Source organism: Juglans regia, chromosome 15, assembly GCF_001411555.2.
Source record: "Juglans regia cultivar Chandler chromosome 15, Walnut 2.0, whole genome shotgun sequence".
NCBI lineage: Eukaryota > Viridiplantae > Streptophyta > Magnoliopsida > Fagales > Juglandaceae > Juglans > Juglans regia.
In genome coordinates this window covers 18,911,132-18,937,634 of record NC_049915.1, presented here as the reverse complement: position 1 = coordinate 18,937,634, position 26,503 = coordinate 18,911,132, and the positions used below count along the sequence as shown (strand labels likewise).

The window sequence follows — 26,503 nt, the reverse complement described above, 5'->3', positions numbered from 1 at the left end:
TTTACTTATTGCTATGTTTATTATTTGTTTAATAGAATTAGACGACCTTTTAGGATATATATCCAAATACTTTAATCATAAGAGATTATATAAAAATATAGTTTGATGTGGTTGGTCAGATTGTAAAGTTATTTTTATTATAATAAAAATTTTATGTATAATTATTTTTATGTATTATTTATACATTTTACTAATATGATCGACTGTATTATTTTATTTTAATATAAAATAATTGTTCATATTAGTGGAGTCCATAGAATATGTAAAAGTGTAACATTTCTCTTTTTTGAGAAAGCCATTATCAGATGATGGCCGATAGGTCGGCGACCTTTGAAGAAGCATTTTTGAGATAAAAAAGTTGGACGATTTGACGGGGAATATATAGCCTACAATTGCATGAAATGTGGCTTTAAAGAAGTTATGGGGAGTAATCGTACGGCTGAGTGATAATAGTACATTACAATTCTTTTTACAAATTTTTATATAATTAAAATTTAAAATATAGGTATTTATGTAAAGGAATAATGAAAAAGTTATCGATTGTTTTTTTCTCATGGTTAGAAAGTATTTTTTAATGACTTTTTAATTTTTTTTAAAATTTTATTTAGGGGCTTAAAAAATGTTTGGAAAAAAAAATTTATATTAGTATAAATTTTCGATAGTCTTTCTTGATGGGTGTAGCGTTACCCTTATGTAAAGTAATATTACTTTTATAAGTTACTTTATAAAAATTTATCTCATTTAAAATATAATTATATAAAAAGTTGTAAAAATAATTATATATCTATCTCTTTTTTTTTTTTTTTTTGGGATATGGATTTAATTATAGTAATATCCTGCTAAATGGGAATCAAACAAGGAGTTTAGACAGTTGAAAGTTACAGACACTTCTTTAGATTAAGTTTGAGCCATAACTTAAACTCGAAATCTAATAAATTTTTAAATATTTAATGCTAATAGTTTAAAGTAAATTCATATTCATTCAAAAACATAATCTAGTTTATGCCAAATCATTTGAGTAACCCAAAGATCTTTAAACAACGCTATGTTAGTGATATCCGGCCGAAGCAAGTGTACCAAACCATTTAGCTCTTGCCTTTTACTTTTGTTTTCATCGATGCGATTGAACCTTCACCCTCTCTAGATAAGGTTGTTTTTAGGGAATGGTTAGGTACAAGTAATTTAGTGTTTAAAATCATGTATCAACACTCACACAGTTTTTTTTATTATAAAAAAATAAAAGAAATTTTTTTTGAAAGAAAAATAAGATTTTATATCTCACAAAAATCATTTTCGTCTTCAATTCGCATTATTTCATTAAATGAATGTCTTACATTTAACATTAGTGTGCAGTTTGGTTAGCAAAATCGCTTACAAAAAGATTTTTCCTTATTTTTATCCTATAGATTATAGTCTCAATTATATAATTCATTATATATATCAATCGAGTAAATAATATATTAATTATTACAGTGATACATTTCGATAATACGAGATTTTCTTTTTAATTCTAATTAATTACTCTTGAATGTAACTATCATTTTTTTTAAATTTTTTTTCAAAAAATAAAGCATATTTTTGTAATTTTAAAACAGTTATTAAATTAATATACGTCCTCGAATGCGGGACTGACCCTTCTCATCATTCTCAGTTATGCGCGCAGCTAATCACGTTGCTTTGTTAGCCATTAACCCTCGATCTTCGGTGGAATGATTAACCTCACAAGTTTTTTAAACAACACCAAAAGGAAAAAAGAAAAAGAAAAACATGTTTTAGGAGAGAATATATATGAAATTATTTATAGATAGCAAAAATGTTGGTTATCTGTAGCTTGGCAATTTGTTGATATCATGTTCACTTTTGTCAAAAAGCCAGCAAGTTTAAATTTAAGTTCTGTTTGGATCTCAAGAGTATTCGAAATATTCTGAAAATATATGTGAATAATAACGAGTTAAATGTCATGTTTAAATGAATTTTGTATAAGAGCACGGGTCTTATTGAAAAAATAAATAATAATAAGTTTGGATGTATGAAATAAGCTGAGACGTATTTAACTTTTTACGAGAAGTTGAAAAAATAATAAGTTCTATCAATTGAGATGAAATAAATTGTATGTATTTAAGATTTGAGTGTTCTAATTGATACGAAATTATTGAGATGATCTTAGATATTCTTTACACCCAATGGCAATCTCAATCTTTCTTATTCCAAGATGTGGCGATCTTCGTCGGTTAATTACCTCAATCACCCTAGAAATATTGATCAGATTAATACATCCTGTCTCATAAAAACAATACTATACATATTAATGTTGATATCTCAGTTGTCCCTTTAACTGTATAATTTGTCACAACATAACCTTTTTGGTCTATTTTCAACTTTGTTTCTCCCGTAACATCATGGAAATTGGTTCGAAAACAAGTGTTATCGTTTTGATTTTAAATACTATAAAGTTTACAAATTGACTTCGTTTGGTACGACACGACACGCTGAATCTATATTTATAATAAAAATAATTTTATAAATTAATGTATAATGTAAATAAATCTTATAAATTTATGAATTTTATTTTATAATATATATATCTCTTTATAAATCTAACCATTCTCTTATTTAATAATTGCATCTTAATTGTACAAATAAAAAGGAAAAGAAAAACAAAGACATGGACAGACATGATTACTTGAGATGGACAGAAATCTAGGCATACTTTCATATTACTTTTAACATATTCATGCACAGACAGACAGACAGTTGCAGGAAGGAAAGGCATCCCGGAAAGCTTGCGAAGTTGCCAAGAACTTACCCTTTTATATATAATTTGTAACAAAAAATAAATATTTTGGCCCTTCGGTTTCGCTACTCCTCATTTAAATTTTAATAATGTTTCTATCATTTTATAATGTGATATTAGATAATTAAAAATGATTTATTATATATTATTTGTGAACTTATTATCTAATATCACATATAGGATAATGTGAAGATAATAAAAAAAATAACGATAAATAGATTTTTGTTTCTTTCAGATGAGTTTCTCTCCAACGTGGAATACCAAAAATAAAAAAAATAAAAAAATGAATTGAGTGTGCAAGTACCGTCTCCTTATCTCGACAAAATATCTATAATTTATATAAAAAAAAATAACTTTTTGTGAAAGTCCTATTTTTAAAAAAGATCTATACTTGCACATCTAACATTATTTAACATAAAATTATAAGGGCTTGTTAGGATAGAGAAATTATTTTATTTTATTTCATATTATTATTACATAAAATATAATAAATAATTCAATTTTTTTAAATCTCAAAATAATAATAGAAAATTTAACTTTTTCAAATCTTAAAATAATATTATTTTATTTAATTAATCTAAAATTATCTCATCTCACTATCAAAACCAGCCTTGTAATATTAAATACAGTTTTAGAATATACAAGTCTTATACATTCACATTAAAAAAAATAAAGCATATTATTAAAAAACATATATATATTTTTTTTAATCTCAGATTTATCTTTTTTTATTTTTAAGATATTAAAAAAATTTGTCCTTCTAAATTATAAATATCATTTTCCAAAACTTAAATATTTCCTTGCCTTACTAATTAAAGGGACCCAGCTTCCTTTCTACGTACAGACACTCGCAAGTTGCATGCACGAATGCTGGGTCTCTCTCTCTCTCTCTCTCTCTCTGTTCACTTGACTCTACCATGAAATTTCTTCGCACTTTTCACACTTGTTCCGCCTTTTTTCCTGCAAAGAAAGAGGCAAAATATTCTCAACGGTCGGCATCTTTATCATCTGCCCGTAATTGTTGACTTTTAAAATTCTTACAATTTTTTTGTCCTCTGCACCATCTCGATCGATCATTATACTATACGAGCATCTTTGATTGTTTTCCCACTTCATACTTGCTTGATGTGCAATCTGAACCAATTAAGTAGGCAATAATAAATAAGTAATATCAAGTCCCAAGCTCTATTAGATGATAAGAGTATTTCAGATGATTTGAATTTATCTATAAATAACAATGAATTAAGACATTTGAGTAAATTTTATAGATCCCATTGATACGTGCATATTTTGATGTATAAAATAGGTTGAAATATGTTTAATTTTTTTTTTTTATATAGAAAGTTAAAAAAGTAGTGCGTCTGATCAATGATTAATTTGTTATTGTAGTAATGGAATAATAATCAAAATCCTATCAATAAATAGTTCTGAGTTTAGATTAAAAAAAATGTAAGATAATTTTAGATGAAATAAGTTGTTTATATTTCATATGATATGATATCACTTTATCGCTCAAAGCCCTCAACTTTTACTTAGGGTAGGTTTGGAGTAGGATGAAAAACAAAATTTTTATCTCATCATTAGATTCATTATACATTTTTTAAATTTTCATATAAAATATAATAAATAATTTAACTTTTTCAAATCTCAATTCAATTTTTTAAATTCTAACATAATAATAATACTAAAACATAATATTTTAAATATTAAAATAAAATATAAAATTCTCATTTCATTCCCTAGACCTACCGTCCTTTATTTTTCCAGTTGTTTATTTTTCCAGTTGTTTCCCTGTCAGCATGTGTGCTGAGAGTACATCATTGTACTTGAATTTTGGTTGGAATTGCATAGACATTAATGCATGATCATGTGCCACATCTTTTTTTTTTTTTTTTTTTTTATGTATCATCACTTTTGTAAGCTTGGTCTTGTTGGTTTATCAATGTAACACTATATATATGTCAAGAGTCCTACATCTTTGTGAAAAAAAAAAAAAAATCCTACTTCTTATAAAATTTTTACATAAAATAAAATAAATAATTTAATTTTTTCAAATTTTAAAATAAAAATAATATTAAAAAATATATATTATAATAATATTTTATTTTATTTTTAATTTTTATCTCAATTCATTCATGTAAAAATAAATGAGACAAAATGTTAGCATTCATGAAAAACTAAAATTAAACATATATAAAATATATATATATATATATATAAATATAATATGAAACCGTGGCTGGTGTTAAGAAAGTCATTAACATATAAAAACACGTGATGCACACACTTAATAGCTTCAACAACGGTCAACGTGTATGGAAAATTGAAAGTTGTGAATCACGATAGAGATGACTGATGAGCCCAAAATATATCAAAATTGAAAACATGTCAAAATCCAATGGATGCAAAACAGATGTTATAGGAACTCTAGGTCAGTTTCTGATATAAAAAATGGAGAATGATAGACTAACAATTATTAGCAATTTGTTTACCATTATGGATTAAAATAATATATTTTTTAAAATTTTAATTTGACTTTTATTTTAATTTGATGCATTTAAATCTTTTAAAAATATTATTTATTAAAAATTATAAATAAAATGTGATTGAGTTGTAAGCCCATCTTTATTCTAAAGATATGATTTCAGTGCAACAAATTTCAGTTTTTGTTTTTTAATTAAAATTTCCAATTACTGATCATATATATAAAAATAGTAATACAAAGGAGTAGACTATTGGAATTTAGGTATAGTTTGAATAGTGAATTGAAATGAGATGAATCGAGATGAAAGATGAAAATTGAAAATTGAATAAAATATTATTAGAATATTATTATTATTTTGTAATTTGAAAAAAGATAAATTATTTATTATATTTTACGTGAGAATTTAAAAAATTTATAATAATAAAATGAGATAATAAAATATTTTTACTGTCTAAACGGATCTTAATATTTAAATAATTTTATTAACTTGTGTGCAACATAATTTATTAAAAATAAAAGAAATTTAAATTAAAAGAGGTTCGAAAATAGAAAAAAAAATTAAAATTCTAAGTTTTCTGTTCTTTTAATATTTTAATTTTTAATTTTTTTAATAAATTGAGAATTACGAAGCATTCGGTTTCAGATAATTAAATAGCATTAGGTGAAATTATAGAAATAAACAGAGAATCTAAACTATGATTAAGGGTGAGTTTGGACGTTCAAGTGAGTTGAATTGAATTGAGTTAAGATGATAAAATATTATTAGAATATTATTTTTTAATATTATTATTATTTTAAAATTTGAAAAAGTTGAATTGTTTATTATATTTTATGTTGAGATTTAAAAAAATCATAATAATAAATTGAGATAAGTTGAGAGTAATTTATGTTTCAGACGCACTCTAAAGCTATACCACCGAATTCGGATCCAAATTTGGGTCCCGATAAGTATTTCATTTTTTAATTTTTTTTTATATGTATTTTTTTAAATCATAAAAAGATATTTTTTTAATCATTAAATAATAATAAAAAAAATTACCTCGGAACACACTTTCGAAACTCAATTTCGGTGGGTTTAGCATTTCTGTTCTTCAAAAGTTATTGTGGAGAGAGAGAGAAAGAGACAGAGCTCTTCTTACCTCTGTCACGCAGCGGTGGTTACTTCCCGCAGAAGGTTCTTTGTGTTTGTGTATTGAAAAGATAAAAAAGAAATAGAGAAACAGCACAGAAAAAATCCGGTGAAGAAGAGGAAGAGAAAGAGGAAGGGAATCTCGTAGTTTACAGTAAATAACAATCACCACAAAAAGAGAGAGAGAGAGGGAGAACTTTGAGTGGAGCAAAAAAAAAAAAAAACCAAAAAATGTAAAAGATCCTTATCTTTGCTTTCTTTGATTATCTTTTCGTATCTCAATCCAAGTGATTATCCTTAAAACTTTGCGTGTAATTCGCATTTGATTCGATTGGTCGTTTCGCGTTCTTGTGTGGTTTTGTTTGTGGGGTGGTCATTTTAGGGAAGTGTGGGGGGCTTGGAGGAAAGGAAATTTGGCATTTTACGGTGAAATTGGTGTTTCTGTAGGGATTTGGGTAAGTTTGTGCCATTTAATGGTGGGTCGGTGATTTTTTTTGGGTGAACTGGTTGCTTTGTTGGCAAGTGGTGGTTATTTTGAAGATTTTTGCAGTGCGTTGGGGTCGATTACTGTTTTGGGAACAATTTGCGATTAAAGTTGGGACTCCTTTTGTGGGAAAGTCTCCGGGGGATAACTTGTATCGGCCGGCTTCAATGCTGGGTCGATGAAAATTTTTCTTTTCCATAAAATCCTTGGTGGATTTGTTGGAAGTGGGGTTCTTTTGCTGAATTTGGTGGTGGGTTAGAGTTAATCCGGCGTTTTATTGACGCTTAAGGTATAAAAATTGGGAATTTTTCCATCGAGTGTGGATTATCTGTCAAAGGAATCGAATTGTATAGTTTTTGGGTGTTTCTGCTTTAACTGAGAGCTCGCTTCGACCATTTTTGCGGTTTGGGCTGAGGATTCCATTGCATAAACAAGGTGTTGTCACTGTGGTTTCTGATAATTTGTGGTGGAGGATAGTTGTTCTGAGGATAAAATGAGTTCATCTATAACTGACGGTTTGGTTCATGGAGGCAAGCTTCTGGTTCATATTGCTGAGAACGGGCACTCGTTTGAGCTCGACTGTGATGAAACCACACCAGTCGAGGCGGTCATGCGCTTCGTCGAGTCCGTGTCGATGATTAGTTTGAGTGACCAGCTTGTTCTCTGTCTGGATATGAAACTCGAGCCGCAGCGGCCGCTTTCAGCGTATAAACTTCCTTCGGATGACCGGGAAGTCTTCATATTCAATAAGGGAAGATTGCAAACCAATTCGCCGCTGCCTCCGCCTGAGCAAGTTGATATTCTGGATATTGCGGATCCTCCGTCACCGTCCTCTTCACATAATCCCCATCCTTTGGATGGTGCTTCTGATCCTGCCTTGAAGGCTTTACCTTCGTATGAGCGGCAATTCAGGTACCATTACCACCGTGGGCATGTTGTTTATAGTCGTAGCCAAGTGAAATATGAGAACTGTGAGAGACTTTTGAGGGAGAAAAAGGTTCAAGAGAGGGCATTGGAGGTTGCTAAGGGTAATCTGGATCAGTACTATAAGATGATTAGCCAAAACTACATGGATTTCATGAAGCGTTATTCACAACAGAACCGGATACATTCGGATCTCCTGATGAATTTTGGGAGGGACATGGAGAAATTGAGATCCATCAAACTTCCCCCTGCTTTACAGACTGCCACTCGCAAGTGCTTGCTGGATTTTGTGAAGGAAGAGAACTTGCGGAAATCAGCTGATAATTGTAGCAGCTCCCACAAGCAGTTTGAGAACAAGGTTTCACAGTTTAAGCAAATGTTCGGTGAAGTGAAACGCAAGGTCGAGGAATTGTTTGCTAGCAGGACTTCTTTTCCTACCAGAAATTTGGAGGTGATGATTAAGGAGCACCAGCAATACCTCAGCGAACAAAAGAGTATACTACAATCTTTGGGGTGGGTTATTTGTTTCCTTGTTGACATAGTTTCAGCTACTTCTTGTATTTTTCCTCTTTGCTTGTTTGTTCCGTCTCAAAATGCCGACTTTTTCTCCTCACTCCAGGCATGATTCGAATGCTTGCTGAATGGGTGGAATTGATCGTTTCAAAAATTTCAAGCTAGATAATTGCTAAGAATTGGTTCTAGAGTTTTTCCCTATTGCTGCAGTGTGAAATGCCGCATTTCTCATATGCGTACTTTTTTTTTTGGTCTGGTTCAAGATTTGATGCCCAAACTAACTAAAGGTTCATGCTTTCCAGTCATGTGCTATTTAGCTGTTCTGAGTATGTGTGAATTCTTCATGGGATGCCCATTCGTGCCTCATTTCTTGTCGCCAGCATATATGCCTCTTTGATGCGTACAAGATTGTCATTTGTATGCTATTCTTTGGTCTTGGGATTAATTATCTCAGTTTATCTCGTATGGAGAAAACATTTTAGGGATGTATTGTGACACCCCATACTGAGTAGTGAGTGTAGGTGGTGTATGATATCCTACATTATTTGAGAGGGAGAAGCTCCTAAACTTTACTCTCTATAATGATTCCAATGTGTTTCCAATTATACAATTGAATAAGCCTTTTGGAGTATAAGTCCATATGTGGCTTGGGCCCTCCCATCAGGGCATTACAAATGTTATTAGAGCCAATCCAATCAGAAATGTGGAACTTGAGTCAGGCCACCTATGATGGAATAGGCCAACGAGAATGTCGAGACTTTAAGGGGGGAGATTGTGATACCCCATACTGAGTGGTGCTTATAGGTGGTGTATGAGATCCTTCATTGCTTAGGAGGGGGTTCTTACTCTATACAATGGTTCCAATAGGCCTCCTATTGTACTATTGAGTAGTCCTTTTGGAGTATAGGTCCATATATGGTTTGGGCCTCTCTTGGGGCATTTCATGTATGGTTGAGGATTTTGAGGTTCAAATTAATTTACAAGTTCATGCTTGCCAAATGGGCATGTATCTATGTCTTATGTTAGTTGGTCTCTGTTTGAAATACTGGAATGATTCAGTTTACATATTACATCATCTGGCTGGTAAAGCACCTTTGTTTGAGGCTGTCTTTTTCTTTTCGTTTATGTTTGACCCATGCCATGGTCTCGAACATGTTGGGATCCCTGTCCTAGATGTATTTTTCTTTTACATGGACAGCAGGGCAGGGTACGGTGATTATATGCTGATCATGAAAAGTGAGGGATGGAGGGCCTAACAATTACTTTGGGAATTACTTATAAAAAAAATGATTACATTGGGAATTACTTATATATAAAAAAAAAATGATTACATTGGGAACAAGAATGGAGGAACCAAGGGTAAAGGCGGAGGGCATCTTTGAGGTTTGGCCAAAAGGAGAAATTGACTGTTAAATGCCCGTAATTGTTGAACTCTAAATCCGATGGTTCACTGAAAAAATGTTTTCGGATCATCTGGGCGTTTAGTGCAATTGCATGTGTGGCTTGAATGATGGATATTGTTGAGGGTTTTGTCTTAAGAGTCATGCTATATCATGTTCCCTGCGACTAGATGAATTTTGCCTTGAATTTGTACGTGAAGGCACTAAATATAAGCATCTGGATTTTCTCTAAAACATATATGTGATAAAACTGCATTAATGCGTGATTAGGGTATGCTGGGTTATGAAAATTTTTGAGAATTTTTTTGAGATGTATCGTTTATTGGGTTTTGGGAAGGAGAGAGAAATACTTGAATATTTTTTTTTTTGAAAATAAGTTTTGTATTGGGGTTTGTGAAAATGGATAGGTAAGAGTTGAAAAGGTTGTTTGAATATAATTTTTTAATAGTACTTTTTGTTTTGGTGTTTGTTATAGTCTTGATTTTTGTGTTTGGGTAATGAATGATTGGATGAAAAGTTGAAATAGATTTTTTTGGAGATTTGAAGATGTTTGGTTTGAAAATTTCAAGTTCTTTGAAGATCTTTTAAAATTTTTGAAAAAACTTGTAACCAAATTTGCCTTAAGCCACTGTTGTAACTCTGTGCAGTTTGTACTCACAGGTTGTATTCTGTGGTTTTTATGTTGATGATGCATTGTTCTGCTGTAATCATATGATTTCTAAATATGCTATCAATTTGACCAATAAATACTTGTGTACATATCCATGCAGCAAAGATGTCAATACAGTGAAGAAACTTGTGGACGACTGTCTGTCCTGCCAGTTATCTTCATCACTCCGTCCTCATGATGCAGTTTCAGCCTTGGGTCCCATGTATGATGTCCATGACAAGAATCACCTGCCTAGGATGCAGGCTTGTGATCGTGCGGTTTCTAAGCTGCAAGATTTTTGTAGGGATAAGAAGAATGAAATGAATATCTTTGTGCATAATTACATGCAAAAGATAGCCTATGTCTCTTATGTCATCAAAGATGCTAAGTTACAGTTTCCCGTTTTTAGAGAGGCAATGGTGCGTCAGGATGATCTGTTTATGGACTTGAAGTTAGTCCGTGGAATTGGCCCAGCCTATAGAGCCTGCCTTGCAGAAGTTGTGAGACGAAAGGCTTCTATGAAGCTTTACATGGGCATGGCAGGGCAATTGGCTGAAAGGCTTGCCTCAAAGAGAGAGGTTGAGGTGAGGAGACGTGAGGAGTTCTTGAAGCTTTATAGTTCTTACATACCTAGGGATGTATTAGCATCCATCGGCTTATATGATAGCCCCAATCAGTGTGATGTCAATATAGCTCCTTTTGACACTGGTTTGCTTGATATTGACATTTCAGACCTGGATCGATATGCTCCCGAATATTTGGCAGGACTTCCTTCGAAGAGTGATAAGCATGGAAGCTTAAAAGGTCCATTTCCTTTGTCTAATGATAGTTCTCATTCCTCTGAAGCTGAAGAGTTTTCTTTGGGGACAGCTGAGAAATATGACTCCGAGGAGCTTCTTGAAAGCTGTGAATTGGTTGAGATTGCTGGAACTAGCAAAATGGAAGTTGAGAATGCAAAACTAAAAGCTGAACTTGCTTCTGCAATTGCCTTGATTTGTTCCCACTGCCCTGATTTTGAATATGAATCACTCGATGATGATAAACTAGATAGTATATTGAAGAATGCTGCAGAAAAGACAGCTGAAGCCTTACATCTGAAAGATGAATATGGGAAACATCTTACATCTATGCTTAGGACGAAGGAGATGCAGTGCGAGTCGTATGAGAAACGCATTCAAGAATTGGAGCAGAGATTGTCTGATCAATATGCAAAAGGGCAGAAGCTCTCAAATCGGGAAGATACAGTTGACTTTTCCCTTTTGGCTGAGAAGGCTGATGATGGCAAGCCAGAAATTTTGGGCAGTGGAGGTCACATGCCTTGCATATCTACTTCTGAGCCCATGGATGAGGTTTCTTGTATCTCAAATCCTTTGGACGCAAAACTGGGGCAATCAGGCAAAGCTCGTGAGGGGGTGGATGAGAATATGATGGATTCCTCTGGAACACAAAACCCTCAGGTTGGTTCCTCAATGGTGGAGCCACACCGTGAAGAACTGCTACTTAGTGATAAAGAAGGGAAAGATAAAATGGTGGGACAGTTGGGCATGTCCTTTACAAACAGTTATACTGCTGAGAGCATGCCTGAACCTCTGACTGTTTCCCCCTCTGACACACCAATTGAGTCGGGTTTGGATTCCAAAGTCAGCAGTGATCTTTTGTTGGAATTACAAAGTTCACTTGCAGATAAGTCTGACCAATTGACTGAAACTGAAAATAAGCTTAACGCTACCATGGAGGAGGTTTCCTTGCTTAGGAGGGAGTTGGAAGCGAGTCGGAAGCTCCTCGATGAATCCCAGGTCCTAGCAAGTCGATAAATTACTTTCTTCCATTTATTACTGTTTTGTTTTGTGCGAATTAAGTGATTAATGCTTCTAAGAATTGTTTATTAATTCTTTAGCAGACTTAAATCTCTCTCTCTCTCTCTCACACACACACACACACACTTGTAACTAGATTTCAGATGGTTCCATTTCCCTCCTTTCTGCTCCACTGATTCAGCAGACAGTCTTCACCGCCTTTCAATTGTCATTGCTCTTATCATTATTTTGTCAATGGTAGTCTAAGAATTTTGCTACTTTATTGCTTACTCGGTGTCAGCACAAAATGCCAGGTATAATTGTTATATGACATTTAGATGTGCAAGGGAAATTGTTAATGATATATTTCATTCAATTTTTTCTTGTGAATTGTAGGCCTTTGTCTGGATGCATTATTGGGTGTCTTCTATAACTCATTTACACAACTTTAATTTGTTTGCCTTTTTTGTCCTGCTGGCTTCTGTTTTTTACTAGTTTTTTCCGTGCATGACAGATGAATTGTGCACACTTGGAGAATTGTTTGCATGAAGCAAGGGAGGAAGCCCAGACCCATCTTTGTGCGGCTGACCGGAGGGCCTCGGAGTATAGTGCTCTGCGTGCCTCCGCTTTGAAAATGCGTGGTGTTTTTGAACGACTTCGGAGCTCTGTTCATGCACCAGGTGGAGTGGCTGCCTTTGCAGAGTCCCTGCATACTTTGGCTCAATCTTTGGCCAAGTAAGTAACTTGCCTGAATACAAAGCATAATGTATGTGTAATATATCTTACATTGGCAGTCCTCCATCCCCTTGTCTCTATCCCTGCTGGATGGGATTGAGAGGTTTTGCATAGGATTAAATGACAATCAAAGTATTTGCATATAATAAGGTTTCCTGAGACAGTCACTATGCTTTCAAAACAATCAATGCATCAAATTTTCAGATTTCAACTTTCTGATGAAGTGAGAGGAGTTTAAACAATTGTCATGTGAAGCTTGGTGCAAGAGAGGTTCTATCAAATTCAACTAGAAAGTAGGTGCTCTAGATAGATATATTGTACTTATCAAAAAAAATATATATATATATATATATTGATGCATTGACACACTTCATGATCGTGTCTTTTTTCTCTGATATGAACTTTTTCAGTTCCATCAATGATAATGAAGATGAGGATACTGCCAATTTTAGAAAATGTGTCCGAGTCCTTGCAGAGAAAGTTAGTTTCTTGTTGAGGCACCGTCAAGAGCTACTCAGCAAATACCTAAAGGTTGAAGCTGCGAATGAACAGTTGAGGAAAGAATTGGAAGAGAAGAAAGAACTGGTTAAAACTTTATACACCAAGCATCAACTCGAGAAGCAGGTAACTTGTTAATTGACTTGATAATCATGGATGGTCTGCTAACTAAACTAAATGTGGTGGATTGACTTTTAAATGGCGTTCCAACCCTTAATCACTTTTTAACCACTTTGGCATGGAATGTCTTGGTGCAAAATGAGTGCTTTATTTGTGATTGTGGTTTAGAAGACACTTTTTTCTATTTAATAGTGGGCTGACGGCTGTTCTGCTTGAGCCACCATATAATGGGCAGCTTTGTTTTGCTTGTGATTTTGCTACAGGCAAACAAAGAGAGAATATCTTTTGGCCGCTTAGAGGTTCATGAGATAGCTGCATTTGTTCTTAACCCAAACGGGCACTATGAAGCTATCAGTCGGAATTGCTCAAACTACTACTTGTCTGCTGAATCTGTGGCCTTGTTTGCTGACCATCTCCCAAACCGTTCTAACTACATTGTTGGGCAGATTGTTCATATCGAATGTCAAACTGTGAAGCCGATGCCGCCTACTCCAACACGGCATGAGCATGGTAGAGTGGATCAAACGGATTACCTAACCTCTGATCTGGGAACTGATCGGTTGATCTTGAATTCAGGATCAACTCTGAATCCGTATGGTCTCCCCATTGGCTGTGAATACTTTGTAGTGACAATAGCCATGTTACCTGATACCACCATTCATTCAGCATCTCCTTCCTGATCCCTGTCTAGGCAGATTGATGTGATGGAAGAATCCAAGTGTACATATTTCATATGACATTCAAAGCTTGAACCCACTTGGTAGGATTTGAACTTGATTTCCTCTTTGTACAGCTGATTATCCAATTAAGTTTAGTCTCTCCTTTGTATATATGGCTACTACTATTGTTAAAATTAGAAATTATTGTGAATACTATCCAGCTCTTGATCTTGAGTTGGTCTCATCTATTAAAACTTTGATCATTCCAAAATTTTCAGCACTTTCGACTGAAGTAGAGGCAAAATACCCAGTCCCTGTCATAGAGTTGGAGCGGTACCTTTTGATAATTAATGTTATACTTATAATCACTAACTAAATCCAGGTGTCTGTATCACATTCCAAACCACAAAGAAAGATCATGTATTTTTGTACATCCTAAAGCATCGATCATTCGAAGCTGCTTTAGATGTTAGACGCCAATTAAAATATTGAAGAGAAGTGTTATAGTTATAAATAGATTTTATAAGATACGTTAGATTTACTTTACATTAAAAGTAAATTTATAATCTAATGTATTACATCAAACTACATCATTTGTGAGTTTATTTTTTTGAGATTAAAGTATTTCTAAATACTGAAATATGGTATCTAAGATATGCGTCTTTCGACTGAAGAGTTGTGTCTAGCAAGTTCAGCGGACTCACAGCAAAACTAGAATACAAAACTAAAATACTCGTATGAAAATTACCTATAAAGAAATTAGATATATTTTATTTGAATAAAATATATAATTTATTTAATTTTAATTCGACAAAACTGAAAGGTATTTTTTTGGATTGGCTATAATAGTGAGAGAAAGTCCTAATTTTATGTACTGGATTGATCAGAACCGAAGAGCCCCTTTTTAACGGCTAGATAATTGAATGGTCGTTTTCATCGGATTGGATAAACAAACTTGAAAGAATTTATTAACTAAAAATAAAATAAAATAAACAAATAATAAACTGTTGCAAACTTTTAAAACCAAAAAAAAAATCTAGTTTAAATAATAAAATCTGAAAAACTATACGTACTTGCTTTTGATATCACAAGATTTGATTGGTAAGAGATATTTAAAATTAAAATTTCTTATATAAAAATTTTATGTATAATCATTTTTACGTATTTTTTTTTATGCATTATATTAAAATAAATATTAAATAATTATTTTGAACAATCTGTTCGAATTTGGCGTACGAGTTTGATGAATCCTAAACTAGCTAGAGAACTAGTCTTTCACTGCAATAACACTTCTTCCACAGCCTGATCACTTAGAACTGATCAGCAATAATAACAATATCATCGACCTACTTCTGCAGATCTCTTCTCTCTGTAAATTTCTTAATATTCTTCAACATTCTGCATAACTTTTTTTCTAACAATAAAACTTCCCCACTTCTTCGTGATCCTATCTCAATCTCTGCTGAACATCAATGGAAGGCAAAAAAGTCGAAGTATATCATCACTGCGCGCACATAGAGAGGAAAGATAAAATCATAGAAACCTTACGTCGGCGGATGGAAACAGAGGCAGATGACAAAGAAAACGACGTGACACGGCCAATAGATTGTGAAGATATACTCGGAGAAATCTTTCTTCGATTGCCTCGAAAATCGTTTACTCAGTTTAAGGCTGTCTCGAAACAATGGCTTGAAATCATATCTTCTGATTCTTTCATTCGAGACTACGACACCAAGAATCTCCCATCCTTGTATTCCTTCCACGTGAAAGTGCAGCGTACAGCCCATCCAATAAAGCTACCATCACTCTCTGACGACGGCCGCGCTAGTTCTGTCGTCGTGGGGTTTCACAGCTTTCCTCGACGTTATAACTCCATTATTGATTCCTCCAATGGCTTGATACTCTACCACTCCACCGACAGTGACCCTTGCAAGCCAAAAGCAGAAAAGCTCAAAAGCTTCTTCTTTCTGCGAAACCCTGTCACGGATCAATACTTTCCAATCCCCGTGCAGCCTCACGGAGTACTCTGGCCCCCTTCGATCAGAGTTGGACCGACCGGCGAAGCGCTAGCCATGGGTTTCGCCTTTGATCATTCATCAAACCCACCCCATCTGATTGTAATGGAAATCCTTAGGATGCGCAGAAACATTTTACGAGTAATCTCCTACTCGTCTTATACTCGACGGTGGGATTTCAAAGATCATGAATTAGCTTTGCCAAACCAGCTCGACCCAGAAAAGGAGAGCGAATATTTCAGGTTATATGGTCCTTCTACGTTTCTCAATGGAAAGCTTCACTGGGTTTCGTTTTGGTCAATCATTCTTGCCTATGATGTAAAAGGAGCTAGCTTTTCTGTAATAGAAGGTCCTGTAAATGGATATATATTCAACGAAAGGAAAACTCCTGGAGGTGTGTACTTGGGAAAATCAAGAGAACGTCTAATCTTCATTCAATTCAGTTTCGCAGGTGTGTTTGATAGGATCGTATCTTTGTGGACTCTTGAGAATCACCATAGCTGCAGGTGGATTCCTGGGTATCAGATCAGGATGAACAATATGCCGGCACATCTCACAAACAAGTTTTGGCCGCTGATGGCAACGGATAGAATGGACAACAAAATACTTTACCTTTCTATGGAAAAAAAATTGTACTCGTATCATGTCGACAAGGAGCTGTTTCATTGTCACACCCCTGATGCCTCCGAGGAAAGACATTTTTATTTTTTGGAAATGCTTCATCTTCTTGAGTTGCCGCGGTGTCCCCCGCCGATCTTATACAATTTGTATGAGCTGCCCAAGTTTCCACCTTTTATACCCCCTCAGCATTACTTCTCTGCACTCTTTGGCGATGGTCCTTTTATGGGTAATCAATTCTTTCTCATCATCACTGATCTTAATCCCGTTTATTGTCTTTATATTCATGTACTTTTGGTTATCATGAATGCAGCTGATTCATGATTTTGAGAAATGTTTTAGGCATAAAAGATTTCACAAACAGTCATATAACTTGACGTGGTCCATTAGATTGTAAAGTAGATCTAACGTATCAGTTTGTCAGTCAGATGTTTTATGGGTTTGAATTAATCACTAATTATCTACGAATTATAATTCAGTAGTTCTTATAGCAATGGATCAAAGAAGTTAGTATATACAAAAATGGTAAAATTATCGTGTACATGGAGATAATATTAGTAATTATTTCCTGCATAATAAAGAAAACTAACTGAGAGCAACTCGATCATGATCTAATGCAATTAACTGGTATGGTTTTTGTTGGACAGGATGGCATGACTTCAACGATATGCTTCAATCAGCTGCAATTCCTTGATTCATGATCTACACACCAAAGTTAGTGGAGATAGTCTTCTTCTAGGGAGCATGCATGGTAATTAGTTCAAGCTAGCATCTTCTAAGAATGTAAATGATAAAAGTTGAATTATTTAAACTACTGATTTTTTTATGACATGCTAATTATTCGTTTAAAGCAGCATTCCTCCAGATAATTAATTGATCAAGAGTATATTCAAGGATATTCGAATGGAATGATAGAATTATGTCAACTCCAATGGCTAGAATATATATATATATATATATATTTATATATCATGAATGCAACTTTCATGTCATGTCTAATCGCAACTACCATGGTCTCTGGCTAGCTGTAGCGTTAATTCCTTGGTTCAATTTTTCTTAATTTATTTATCTGTTGTATTATGGTGGAATGAAAAGTCTCAATGAAAATCCAAAAACAAGAGAAAAGAGAGAAAAAATAACAATGGATCGATAGATTAGACTCATATTCATTGACCAAGTCGAGGAGAGAGTCAAATAAGGAAAAGTTTGCATGCAGTCCAACTGGTTTGAGTGTGGAAGTGCAGTTCCTTTCCCTGTTCTTATCTAGGAGTGCCAATCCATAGTGGGGGGGCTTACAGCTGGCATGTTGGAAGATTATAAGAAGAAATTGGCAGGTTAGAATAGAAGGCTCGGTTACTCTATAGTGGAGGAAAGTTGGTTTTAATCAAACGTGTTATCAAGAATGTCAATTCATCTTTAATCTGCCATTAATGTGCCTGAGAAAGTGCTCAAATCTGTTAATAACTTAATAGGGATGTTCTCAGATTCCTAATTTCTATTGGGGGATAGGGCATGGAAAGTGAGAGAAATTAAAATGGCTTTGAAGTAAACATGAAGAAAACACACCTGAGAGAGAGAGAGAGAGAGAGAGAGAGAGAGAGAGAGAGAGCTTTTGCAATTTAATTTCATTCATGAAATTTCTGGAATGTTAAATAAAAGAACTATCTAGATTTACTCCCACCATCATCTTCTGAAATGTTAAACAAGAACTTTGGGAGGGATGCAATTCTTGGGAGCTGGAGCAGCAGGTCCCCAAAGGAATCTTTCCTTGACATAGCTGGTACCTGCTTGCTGCCAGATACATCCCTTGTGTCCGCTTCATAAACCTTCAAATCAGCTCTATATTTAGCATCATGCATTTGTTCAGGCTTGTGCTTAACTTCAACGCCGGTTCCACCATCAAGTCCATCGGTGCAACTTTCCCCATTACCCTGGGAATTCTGGACTGAAGCAGAGTCCTTCTGCAGAAGGCAACAGAGGGAATTGACCCTTGACATGAGGGATTTCTCATCAGAAGTGCTAGTTAACTGATTGTCGTTGAGCAGGTACTGAGCAATGTCCGCCAGTATTTCATGAGATTCCGAGCCTTCATCAGCAGTTGGTAGAGTTCCAGAAGTCATCTGTTCTGAGATACATTGTCCAATATGGCTCATTAAATCACTCACTGACATGGACGGATGGAGCCCAGTCAGTTTTATCTGGTCCCGGTTTCCTGGACCCATGGAATCAACTGCTTCGGAAGTTCCATTACCTTCAATTGCACGAATGTCCATCACTAACATGAGAGGCAATCAATTAACCAATTGACGAACAAGGAAGAATACGTAACCAGTATTACTCAGCCCATAACAATACTAAATATCCCTTTGAAGATGATAAATGTTTGCACCCAAGACCTTGGGCTAGGCATAAGTTAGGGATCCAGAAACATTAAAAGGATTAAAATTGAGAACCAAAGGCCTTTGTGGTGCAATCATTTCTCAAATTTGAAACATTCTAAAATGATAAGCAAATCAACATGCGAATTTGAGTTTAAGTAGCCTTGATAGCTCAAGTTTTGCAGTATCGCACTATTTTACTCTATTAATAACAAAAAGTTCAATACCATATTTATAAATATTTTTTTTTCTAAGTAATACCACATTTATAAATATTAGATGCACAAAACACAAAAAAATAATTTAGAAGCAGTTGTTCAGATGGGCATCATGCAGAAAAGAAAATCACTAATATCAGATAAGATAAAGATATTAAATTGCCTTCAGAACATGCATGCAGGTCCTAATTGCCAAAGTTATGTCCAAGTATATATGGAAATTGACAGAATATGATCTGGCTTGCACATCATTCATTCATGCTTGATGTGCCTACAACAACAATGACGAAGAAGTTACATCAAACTAAAAATTCGTCAAATATTAAGCAGTCTTCAGTGCATATAGGCTCTTAACTATTAACTGAAGTGTGGGCAATCAGAGAAAAAACCTATTGCACTTATGAAATCATGTGACAATAAATAGTAAAACAGTATCAATCACCATGCTCAAAACAATGCTCAAGCTTGTCCTTGTACCTGAACTGGGGGAAGGAATTTCTCGTAACCGACTTTCCAATGTCAAACCAGAAGAATCCAGTTTCTGTTCGATCTTCCATGAAGAAGATTGTGTAGTAGTTGGTGATGCTACATCCTGGAAACCAGACATGGATCCTTGACCACTATCCACTTTATCAAAACTATGATCTTTAGATTCTTCTGGGTCTTCAAAAACAGAGGGCCGTGGTTCAAAGTATGGTGAATCCAAAACTCTCTCTGGCTGTTGGCTTAAGAAGTTAAGGCGCATGTCACACTGGATAAGCTTTTCAAAATGCTTGTTTAACGAGCCTTGCGGGCATTGCAGATAATGTTGCCTATAAAACAATAACATCAAAATTTTCTATCAATAAAGCCTCACAAAATAAATAGAATGTCTGGAGAGTAATGAATCTAGGTAACTTGTCACAAACGATGAAATGAAGCAGCTCACATGTTTAAAAGAGGGTCTTTCCAATGAGTGAGTAATGAAGAGCTCTAAAGGTACCATAATGAGAGAGAGAGAGAGAGAGAGAGAGAGAGAGAGAGAGAGGTTATTTACATATATGCTTAGAGGTACACACAAAGTTATGAAACTAGAGAAAAGGGCAAAATGTCATATTCAATGGGCTGAAGAAAAAAGAGATGATTATTATTATTATTATTTTGATGCCGGGGAACCTCTCCAAGGCAGGGCCCTTCAGACCCACCCCTGTAGAGTAAACTCCGGTCCTGTGCACTGCACCCTCAGAAGTTTCCCTACATAAAACTAGTTAAATTGCTGGCTTTTCACCAAGAGGTGTGACCCCAAATGATTGTTTACACCTATGAGATGTTGAACCTTGGACCTTGAAGGGAGTTATACCCCAAGACCAAGACTTTCATCACTTGGGCCGGAAAATATTGGATGGAAAAAAACATACAAGATTAATTAAAGTTGAAAACAATAAAAGCAAAATATTCACGTCTTGTTGAATGAAGTATGGGAAAAGAGACTGAAATATCATCCAGCAAACTATAAGCCACCAAGAACAACACAAGTCCTCACTTTTTTTTCCTTTTTACAACACAAGTCCTCGCAAAATGAACTTGCCAAGGCTTAATTAGGCAAGAGTAGCAAAAGAACACTTTTTGGTAGTCTTAATGTCCAATGTAAAGAGAAATAGAAAAGAAACCTGAACTACAATTACCTGTGCATGCTAGCCTGCCCATCTGTGAAATCTGCAGTAGCCTGCCATAAGGTGTGCTTTCTAGGCTGAGGGTTGGTCTCCCTGAAGAAAAGGGGCTGTCTAGCTAACTGCACAGGAGATCAGCAGTGTCTTATTGAACCGTTTATACGTGTGCTCATTGGTGTCTTAATGAAATTCATACCACTTAAAATACAGGTACAGACATGCACGAACAGAGAGAGAAGATCAGAAGGCTATACATACCACGACGTTTAATGTACCAGGTGCATTATCAGGACAACTGGCCTTCAGAGCCATAATATCTGACCATTGGATTTCTATTTTACTTTTCAGACCACCTTCAAGAACTTCCCAAACAAGCTTATGCTTGGCAAAGTAACACTTTGCTACTAAATCGCCTTCATATCTTGATTTATACTGCAAATGTTAAGAGTTACATGCAAAATCAGTCAGATTCTCTAAACTCTCAGAATGTGTGCGGCACAAAATCTTAGAAGATTTTTTCTTTTCCTTATTTATTGTTTAGGTAACAGAATAGGAAGTGAAGATACCTCCCAACTCCCAATCCTCAGAAGGGAAGCTGGAAAATTTGAAGCCTTTAGCTTGTCAGTACTACTTGATACAGCAGTTCCTTTACTTTCCTTTTTAGTTATTGCATTGAAACTTTCACTCGTCACAGCTCCTGTACTAGAACCACTCCCTTGAGAAAGCTTCATCTGAATTAAATCTAAGAGCGATGGGCTTTTCCTCAGCTGCAAACCCAACGGGCTAGGCTCATCAAGCGGGTTGTATTGTGAAGGAGGGATAGGGAATGCATTACTTCCATAACTACATTGCTGATTAGTCAACAAGGAAACCGTGTAAAACAAACCAATAGAAGAATCCCAATTACTACGGAAAGCAACAGGAACTTTTTAAGTTTTTCAGGCAACAAAAAACCCAATGCAGTATTGATCTAATCAACCAACACTAGCCCATAAACAAAAGCTCTTGAGCTCCTCACAAGTGTCATGATAAATTAGCAATCCCCAACTAAGTCGTGTAGAAACCACATAATTTAAGGAATTCTTGAAATTGGAGAAGACAAATCTTTCGGGGGGAGGGGGGATCCAAATTACAACAGAAAGTATTGGAAATGGCTTTGAGTCTTTACTCTTTATTGCAACAAATCCATAAAAGTCATCACAAGCAACAAATCTTAGCTAAACCAAATTCGAAAGAACGCTATTTTTTCCTCGCTACAACACAAGAAACCCAAAAAAACACTAAAACAATATTTTCACTAAGATCAACTCAAATAAAAATGCCCAATTTGGCTGGATGCAAACGTAAATCCTATCAAACTTTAACCAATATCAACTCATGCATAAACACCCCATTCAATTAGGAATGAACCATAAGATATTTAATGAATACAGAAAGTTCTAATCGCTTTCCCACAATCTCCCAGGGATCAAACTTACGATGAAATGATCGAAGAATCTACCTGACCATGTGCTCTCAGAAAGTTATGTTTGAGAAAGGTAAAAAACATAGGGAATTAGCAACCCTGTCAATAATCATATATAAAAGTAACACAAATCACTCTGAACGAACTTTTCTTATAGCAAGATAAAAAGCACCCAAATCACCAAACCCAAAGCCACCATTTGGTTTCCCAGGAAGCTGAGAATCAAACAAGGAGAAATTTTTTGATCCAGTTCCGAATTAAGATTTAAATTTGTCAGATGATCAAAACAAATAGAGATCATACTCATTTGGATATAATTCCCTGTTTTTCTCAGGTATATTATAATTATGTACATAAAGTTTCACAATTCCCCACTGTTTCCCCCGTGTTCTTCGGAACCAAACAAACCCAAATTCATTCTGTACCTCTTGAGAAGCCTGAGAACGCTTCGAGCGCTTAGTGAGTGGCCCGTGCTCTTCTTCCAACGGGTCCTCGATCTCCAACTTCACCGGCTTGTCACGACACGACGCCGTCGTCGGCGGTGTCGTTTCAGACTCTGGCCTGAGATTCACGGATTTCGTCGACTGCACCATCCAAATTCCCCGCAGCGAACCGAAACAGAATCCACAGGAAAAAGAGAATCAAATTCCCGAGAAACTAACAAAATTTAGTAATTTACAACGAAACCCGAAATAAAAGCTTGGAGATTCTGTAAACCCTAAGACTTAGCGTATTTTTTAACGGTGCCAGAGAGTGACGGCGAGCACGTGTTGTTTTGAACTGGGCGTAAGTCAAATACCGAAACAGCCTCGTAGTTTCAGGGAATATGATCAATATATCGCGAGAAAATGAAGGCTAGTTTCATCATTCGGGTTGAGGTTGTGCGGGCATGCGCTGGCAGACACGCCTGAATACAATAGATATTAACGTGGGGCCCAGTCTGTTCAAATGACGGCGGAGTTTGTCGAAACGACACGTGGCGATCGATCCGATGTTTACTTGTCACGAACGGTATCTCTCGCCGGCACGAGGACTGTTGAAGTATGGGCGGGGGTTGGAAATTACTGTGAGCTTTTGCCACTACTGCCAAAAGTATGGGCGGGTGCTGGTCGGGTGCTGGTATATGAAGAATGTTTGAGATTTAAATATTTATTATTATTTACACATGATTTGAAATATTCTTAATATTTAAATAAATAAAACTGTTATGTATAGTCATTCTACGTAAGCGGCGTGCAAACGGTTTTAAATAATAATAATAAATATAAAAAAAAAATCTAAATAAAAATAGAAGAGAAACGTAGAGAGTGAGAATAAAGGCATCAGTTCTTCGTTTGGGTCTTGGTCGTCGTTTGGATCTCTCAGAGTTCGTCTCATTTGGGTCTTCTTGCAGATGAAAAATGGCTCGCATGGGTCTTTTTCATGCTTGTGCATGATGGAAATTAGAACTCAACCCGTATAGGTCTTTTTCGTGCCTTTGCATGATGAAAAAGACAGTTCGTCTTGTTTGGGTATGGTAAGGTTGTTTGATTGATTAAGGGGAGATGGAAATTAAAACCCAACTTGTGAGAGAGAGAGATTAAGGAGATGGAATTCTTTGTTTTTCTTGCACACTTCTCATTTGTCTTTATCATGCTTTATCTTCTTGTTTTCAATGATAGTGTGAAGTTGTAGAGTATAATGTTAAAAGTGATTGCGAAATGGAGAGTCTTAGGTTAAGAAATAAAGAGGGAAAGGGAGAGCACCTTAGGGTTACAAAAATGGGAGAGGGATTTCATGAAACACACCATTTTATTCCTAAAAAAACACAAATGAAGCACAATCATTTTATTAAATGACATGGCCACCACGTCAGCATTTGCACGCCGGTTGTGTTTTGGCCGCTTGCATCCGGCGTTTTTCTTAAACAAAACCTTAAGTTACTTTTAAGTCGGATGTGCATAATATACAATTTATATCATTTAAATTGTAAGATTTTATTTATACAATTTAAATTTTAAAATTTTTCTTTCAAATTAAATTATAATACGTAAACATTTTATTATGTGTATTATCCACAACCGTTTATAAATAGAATTTTTCTAATATTAAATACAAATTAAGGCCAAGTTAATTCTTTTGAAATTTCTTGAAAATACTTGGATGTACCATAAAAAGTATGTTTTTATGTGAGATTTACCCTTTATTTTTTAAGAGGAAACTTACCCTATCTTAACGTTACACAAATAATTTTTCTTTAAATTTATGATAAATATACCGAAAAGGAATTCATTATTAAATTTTGAGACCATAAGATTTTCCAATAAATTGGAACACTCACCCACAAAATTGGGATTTCTAATATTCTACAAAAAAAAAAAAAAACTTTAATTTTAAACAGAAATTGATACAGATTGTCGTATTAATTCATATATAATCTAAAAGAAAAGATATAAATATATAAAGTAGGTCTTGTAATATTTATTTTACCACAAACTCATCCACGTAATCATAAATATTGTGGTATGACTCGTTTTTTTTTTTTTTTTCACTCTATTTCAAGAGATTTTCACTTGTAATCCAACTATTAAACTTATAAATATTTCATTCATGTTTCCATGTTATTATATTTTTAGTTGTAAAAATTACATTTCCCCCATTTCTGTTTATTTCTTTTTGAAGTTTTATTCTTAGTTGTCATATTTTGCTAGTCAGAAAGCGTGAATGCCATTGCAAAATTTGAATCCTCTTTGATTTTTTTTTTTTGGTTTAGTCAGCCAATATTTATATCTTCCCGGACATTTTCCTTATAACATAAAATTTCTCCGACTTCTTTCTCGTTTACCAAACAGGGTTTTGTTTCAAATGTGTTAATTTGGTGCAAACGCACTGCTTCAGGTGGGAGAGCTCACGCAGCCATATATGCAGCAAAAGAAGACTTTTGAGAGATGATAACTCGATTGCTGCACGGAAGTTACCCAAAAAGAGGCCATCAATCATGACTCACGGAGCAGATAACAATCTAATGTTGTTGTATAGAAGAAAGAAATCATTGCATTGCATGAACTCAACTCACTTTCATATCTGCATCTCTGTTTTCAAGTAAAAAGGATATAATGCTTATTGTTAGAAAGAAACTTTTTAGAACATCTTGGCTCAATGAACCTGTGATACGAACAGAATAACTTTATTTTTTGGGTTGTGTTATATAGTCTACCTCAATCTCTTTTCATTCCAATTTATTGATGTGATATTATCCATCAACTGTCCATTCTTGTTTTTTAAAATAATGTCACATCATGTGATACGATAAGAGTATGTATCATTTTTTTCTAATTTTTCCATGAAAAAATTTGAAAATTATACCAACTTTAAACTGAAAGATTTGTTATAGATACAAAAAGATTATACAAAGTAAACTTATAAATTGATATGATTTCATGAAATTCGTTAAATATACTTTATAATAAAAATAACTTTACAATATGACGTATCAAATCAAACCGTATCAATTTATGAGTTTACAGAAAGCTAAAGAAGCCCCTTTTTGTTTTCTTTTTCAAATTCGTTTCTTTACACAACAATATCCTCCTCTATTCATATCCCTCCAACCTCCAATCTACTGTGTCATGAGACTATTTATTGCTCCTAATATGAGACCAAATAACTTCTTTACCAATTGATTAATATATTTATTTGCATTCAATTTCATTAAAAATAAATAAAACACATGATGATACAGAGAATTAGTTCTAGAGCTTTTGATACATAGTCATACTTTCCCAATAGAGTAAAAAATAACTTCACAAATAACACTTCGGAGATGGCGAAAACAGGGAAGTTTTAGAGAGATAAGCTCTCCTCTCCCCTCCATCTCCATTTCCGAGAGTACAACCGCCGCCTGCCTCCTCTATCTCCCTCTCCAGAGCTATAAAGTGATGGAGGATCAATAAGTCATTTGGCCACATGTATACATGCTTTTTGTTCAGAGATAA

At 34.5% G+C, this 26,503-nt stretch overlaps 3 protein-coding genes across 4 annotated transcripts; 2 read left to right on the top strand and 1 right to left on the bottom strand.

Annotated features, from left to right (window-relative positions):
* The first annotated feature begins 6,388 nt into the window (after window positions 1-6,388).
* Window positions 6,389-14,420, top strand: LOC108993181 (autophagy-related protein 11-like). The gene is made up of 5 exons (XM_018967984.2): window positions 6,389-8,329; window positions 10,500-12,174; window positions 12,689-12,909; window positions 13,320-13,533; window positions 13,791-14,420. The coding sequence occupies exons 1-5, from the start codon at window positions 7,386-7,388 to the stop codon at window positions 14,205-14,207; spliced, it is 3,471 nt and encodes a 1,156-aa protein (XP_018823529.1). The 5' UTR covers window positions 6,389-7,385; the 3' UTR covers window positions 14,208-14,420.
* Window positions 14,421-15,565: 1,145 nt separating this feature from the next.
* LOC108993119 lies at window positions 15,566-17,692 on the top strand. The gene is made up of 2 exons (XM_018967884.2): window positions 15,566-17,048; window positions 17,467-17,692. The coding sequence occupies exons 1-2, from the start codon at window positions 15,659-15,661 to the stop codon at window positions 17,511-17,513; spliced, it is 1,437 nt and encodes a 478-aa protein (XP_018823429.1). The 5' UTR covers window positions 15,566-15,658; the 3' UTR covers window positions 17,514-17,692.
* Window positions 17,693-18,429: 737 nt separating this feature from the next.
* LOC108993219 lies at window positions 18,430-23,412 on the bottom strand. 2 transcript variants are annotated; one of them, XM_018968054.2, is made up of 6 exons: window positions 22,955-23,412; window positions 21,631-21,915; window positions 21,323-21,496; window positions 21,080-21,186; window positions 19,893-20,227; window positions 18,430-19,070 (listed from the first exon to the last, which is right to left on the bottom strand). In XM_018968054.2, the coding sequence occupies exons 1-6, from the start codon at window positions 23,120-23,122 to the stop codon at window positions 18,481-18,483; spliced, it is 1,659 nt and encodes a 552-aa protein (XP_018823599.1). In that variant the 5' UTR covers window positions 23,123-23,412; the 3' UTR covers window positions 18,430-18,480. The 2 variants fall into 2 exon arrangements, with proteins under 2 accessions (XP_018823599.1, XP_018823598.1); XM_018968053.2 differs by having other exon boundaries at window positions 18,430-19,094; window positions 22,955-23,302.
* Window positions 23,413-26,503: the final 3,091 nt, after the last annotated feature.

What these genes read in the sequence shown, in the direction of transcription:
- LOC108993181 (XM_018967984.2), top strand. Translation starts at nt 7,386, where the DNA reads ATGAGTTCATCTATAACTGACGGTTTGGTTCATGGAGGCAAGCTTCTG. An exon ending in AGTATACTACAATCTTTGGG is followed by an intron (nt 8,330 to 10,499) that starts GTGGGTTATTTG and finishes ATATCCATGCAG; the next exon opens with CAAAGATGTCAATACAGTGA. An exon ending in AGCTCCTCGATGAATCCCAG is followed by an intron (nt 12,175 to 12,688) that starts GTCCTAGCAAGT and finishes CGTGCATGACAG; the next exon opens with ATGAATTGTGCACACTTGGA.
- LOC108993119 (XM_018967884.2), top strand. Translation starts at nt 15,659, where the DNA reads ATGGAAGGCAAAAAAGTCGAAGTATATCATCACTGCGCGCACATAGAG. An exon ending in TGGCGATGGTCCTTTTATGG is followed by an intron (nt 17,049 to 17,466) that starts GTAATCAATTCT and finishes TTTGTTGGACAG; the next exon opens with GATGGCATGACTTCAACGAT.
- LOC108993219 (XM_018968053.2), bottom strand. Translation starts at nt 23,122, where the DNA reads ATGGTGCAGTCGACGAAATCCGTGAATCTCAGGCCAGAGTCTGAAACG. An exon ending in GTTCTCAGGCTTCTCAAGAG is followed by an intron (nt 21,916 to 22,954) that starts GTACAGAATGAA and finishes TTGACTAATCAG; the next exon opens with CAATGTAGTTATGGAAGTAA. An exon ending in AATTCCTTCCCCCAGTTCAG is followed by an intron (nt 19,095 to 19,892) that starts GTACAAGGACAA and finishes CTCTCATGTTAG; the next exon opens with TGATGGACATTCGTGCAATT.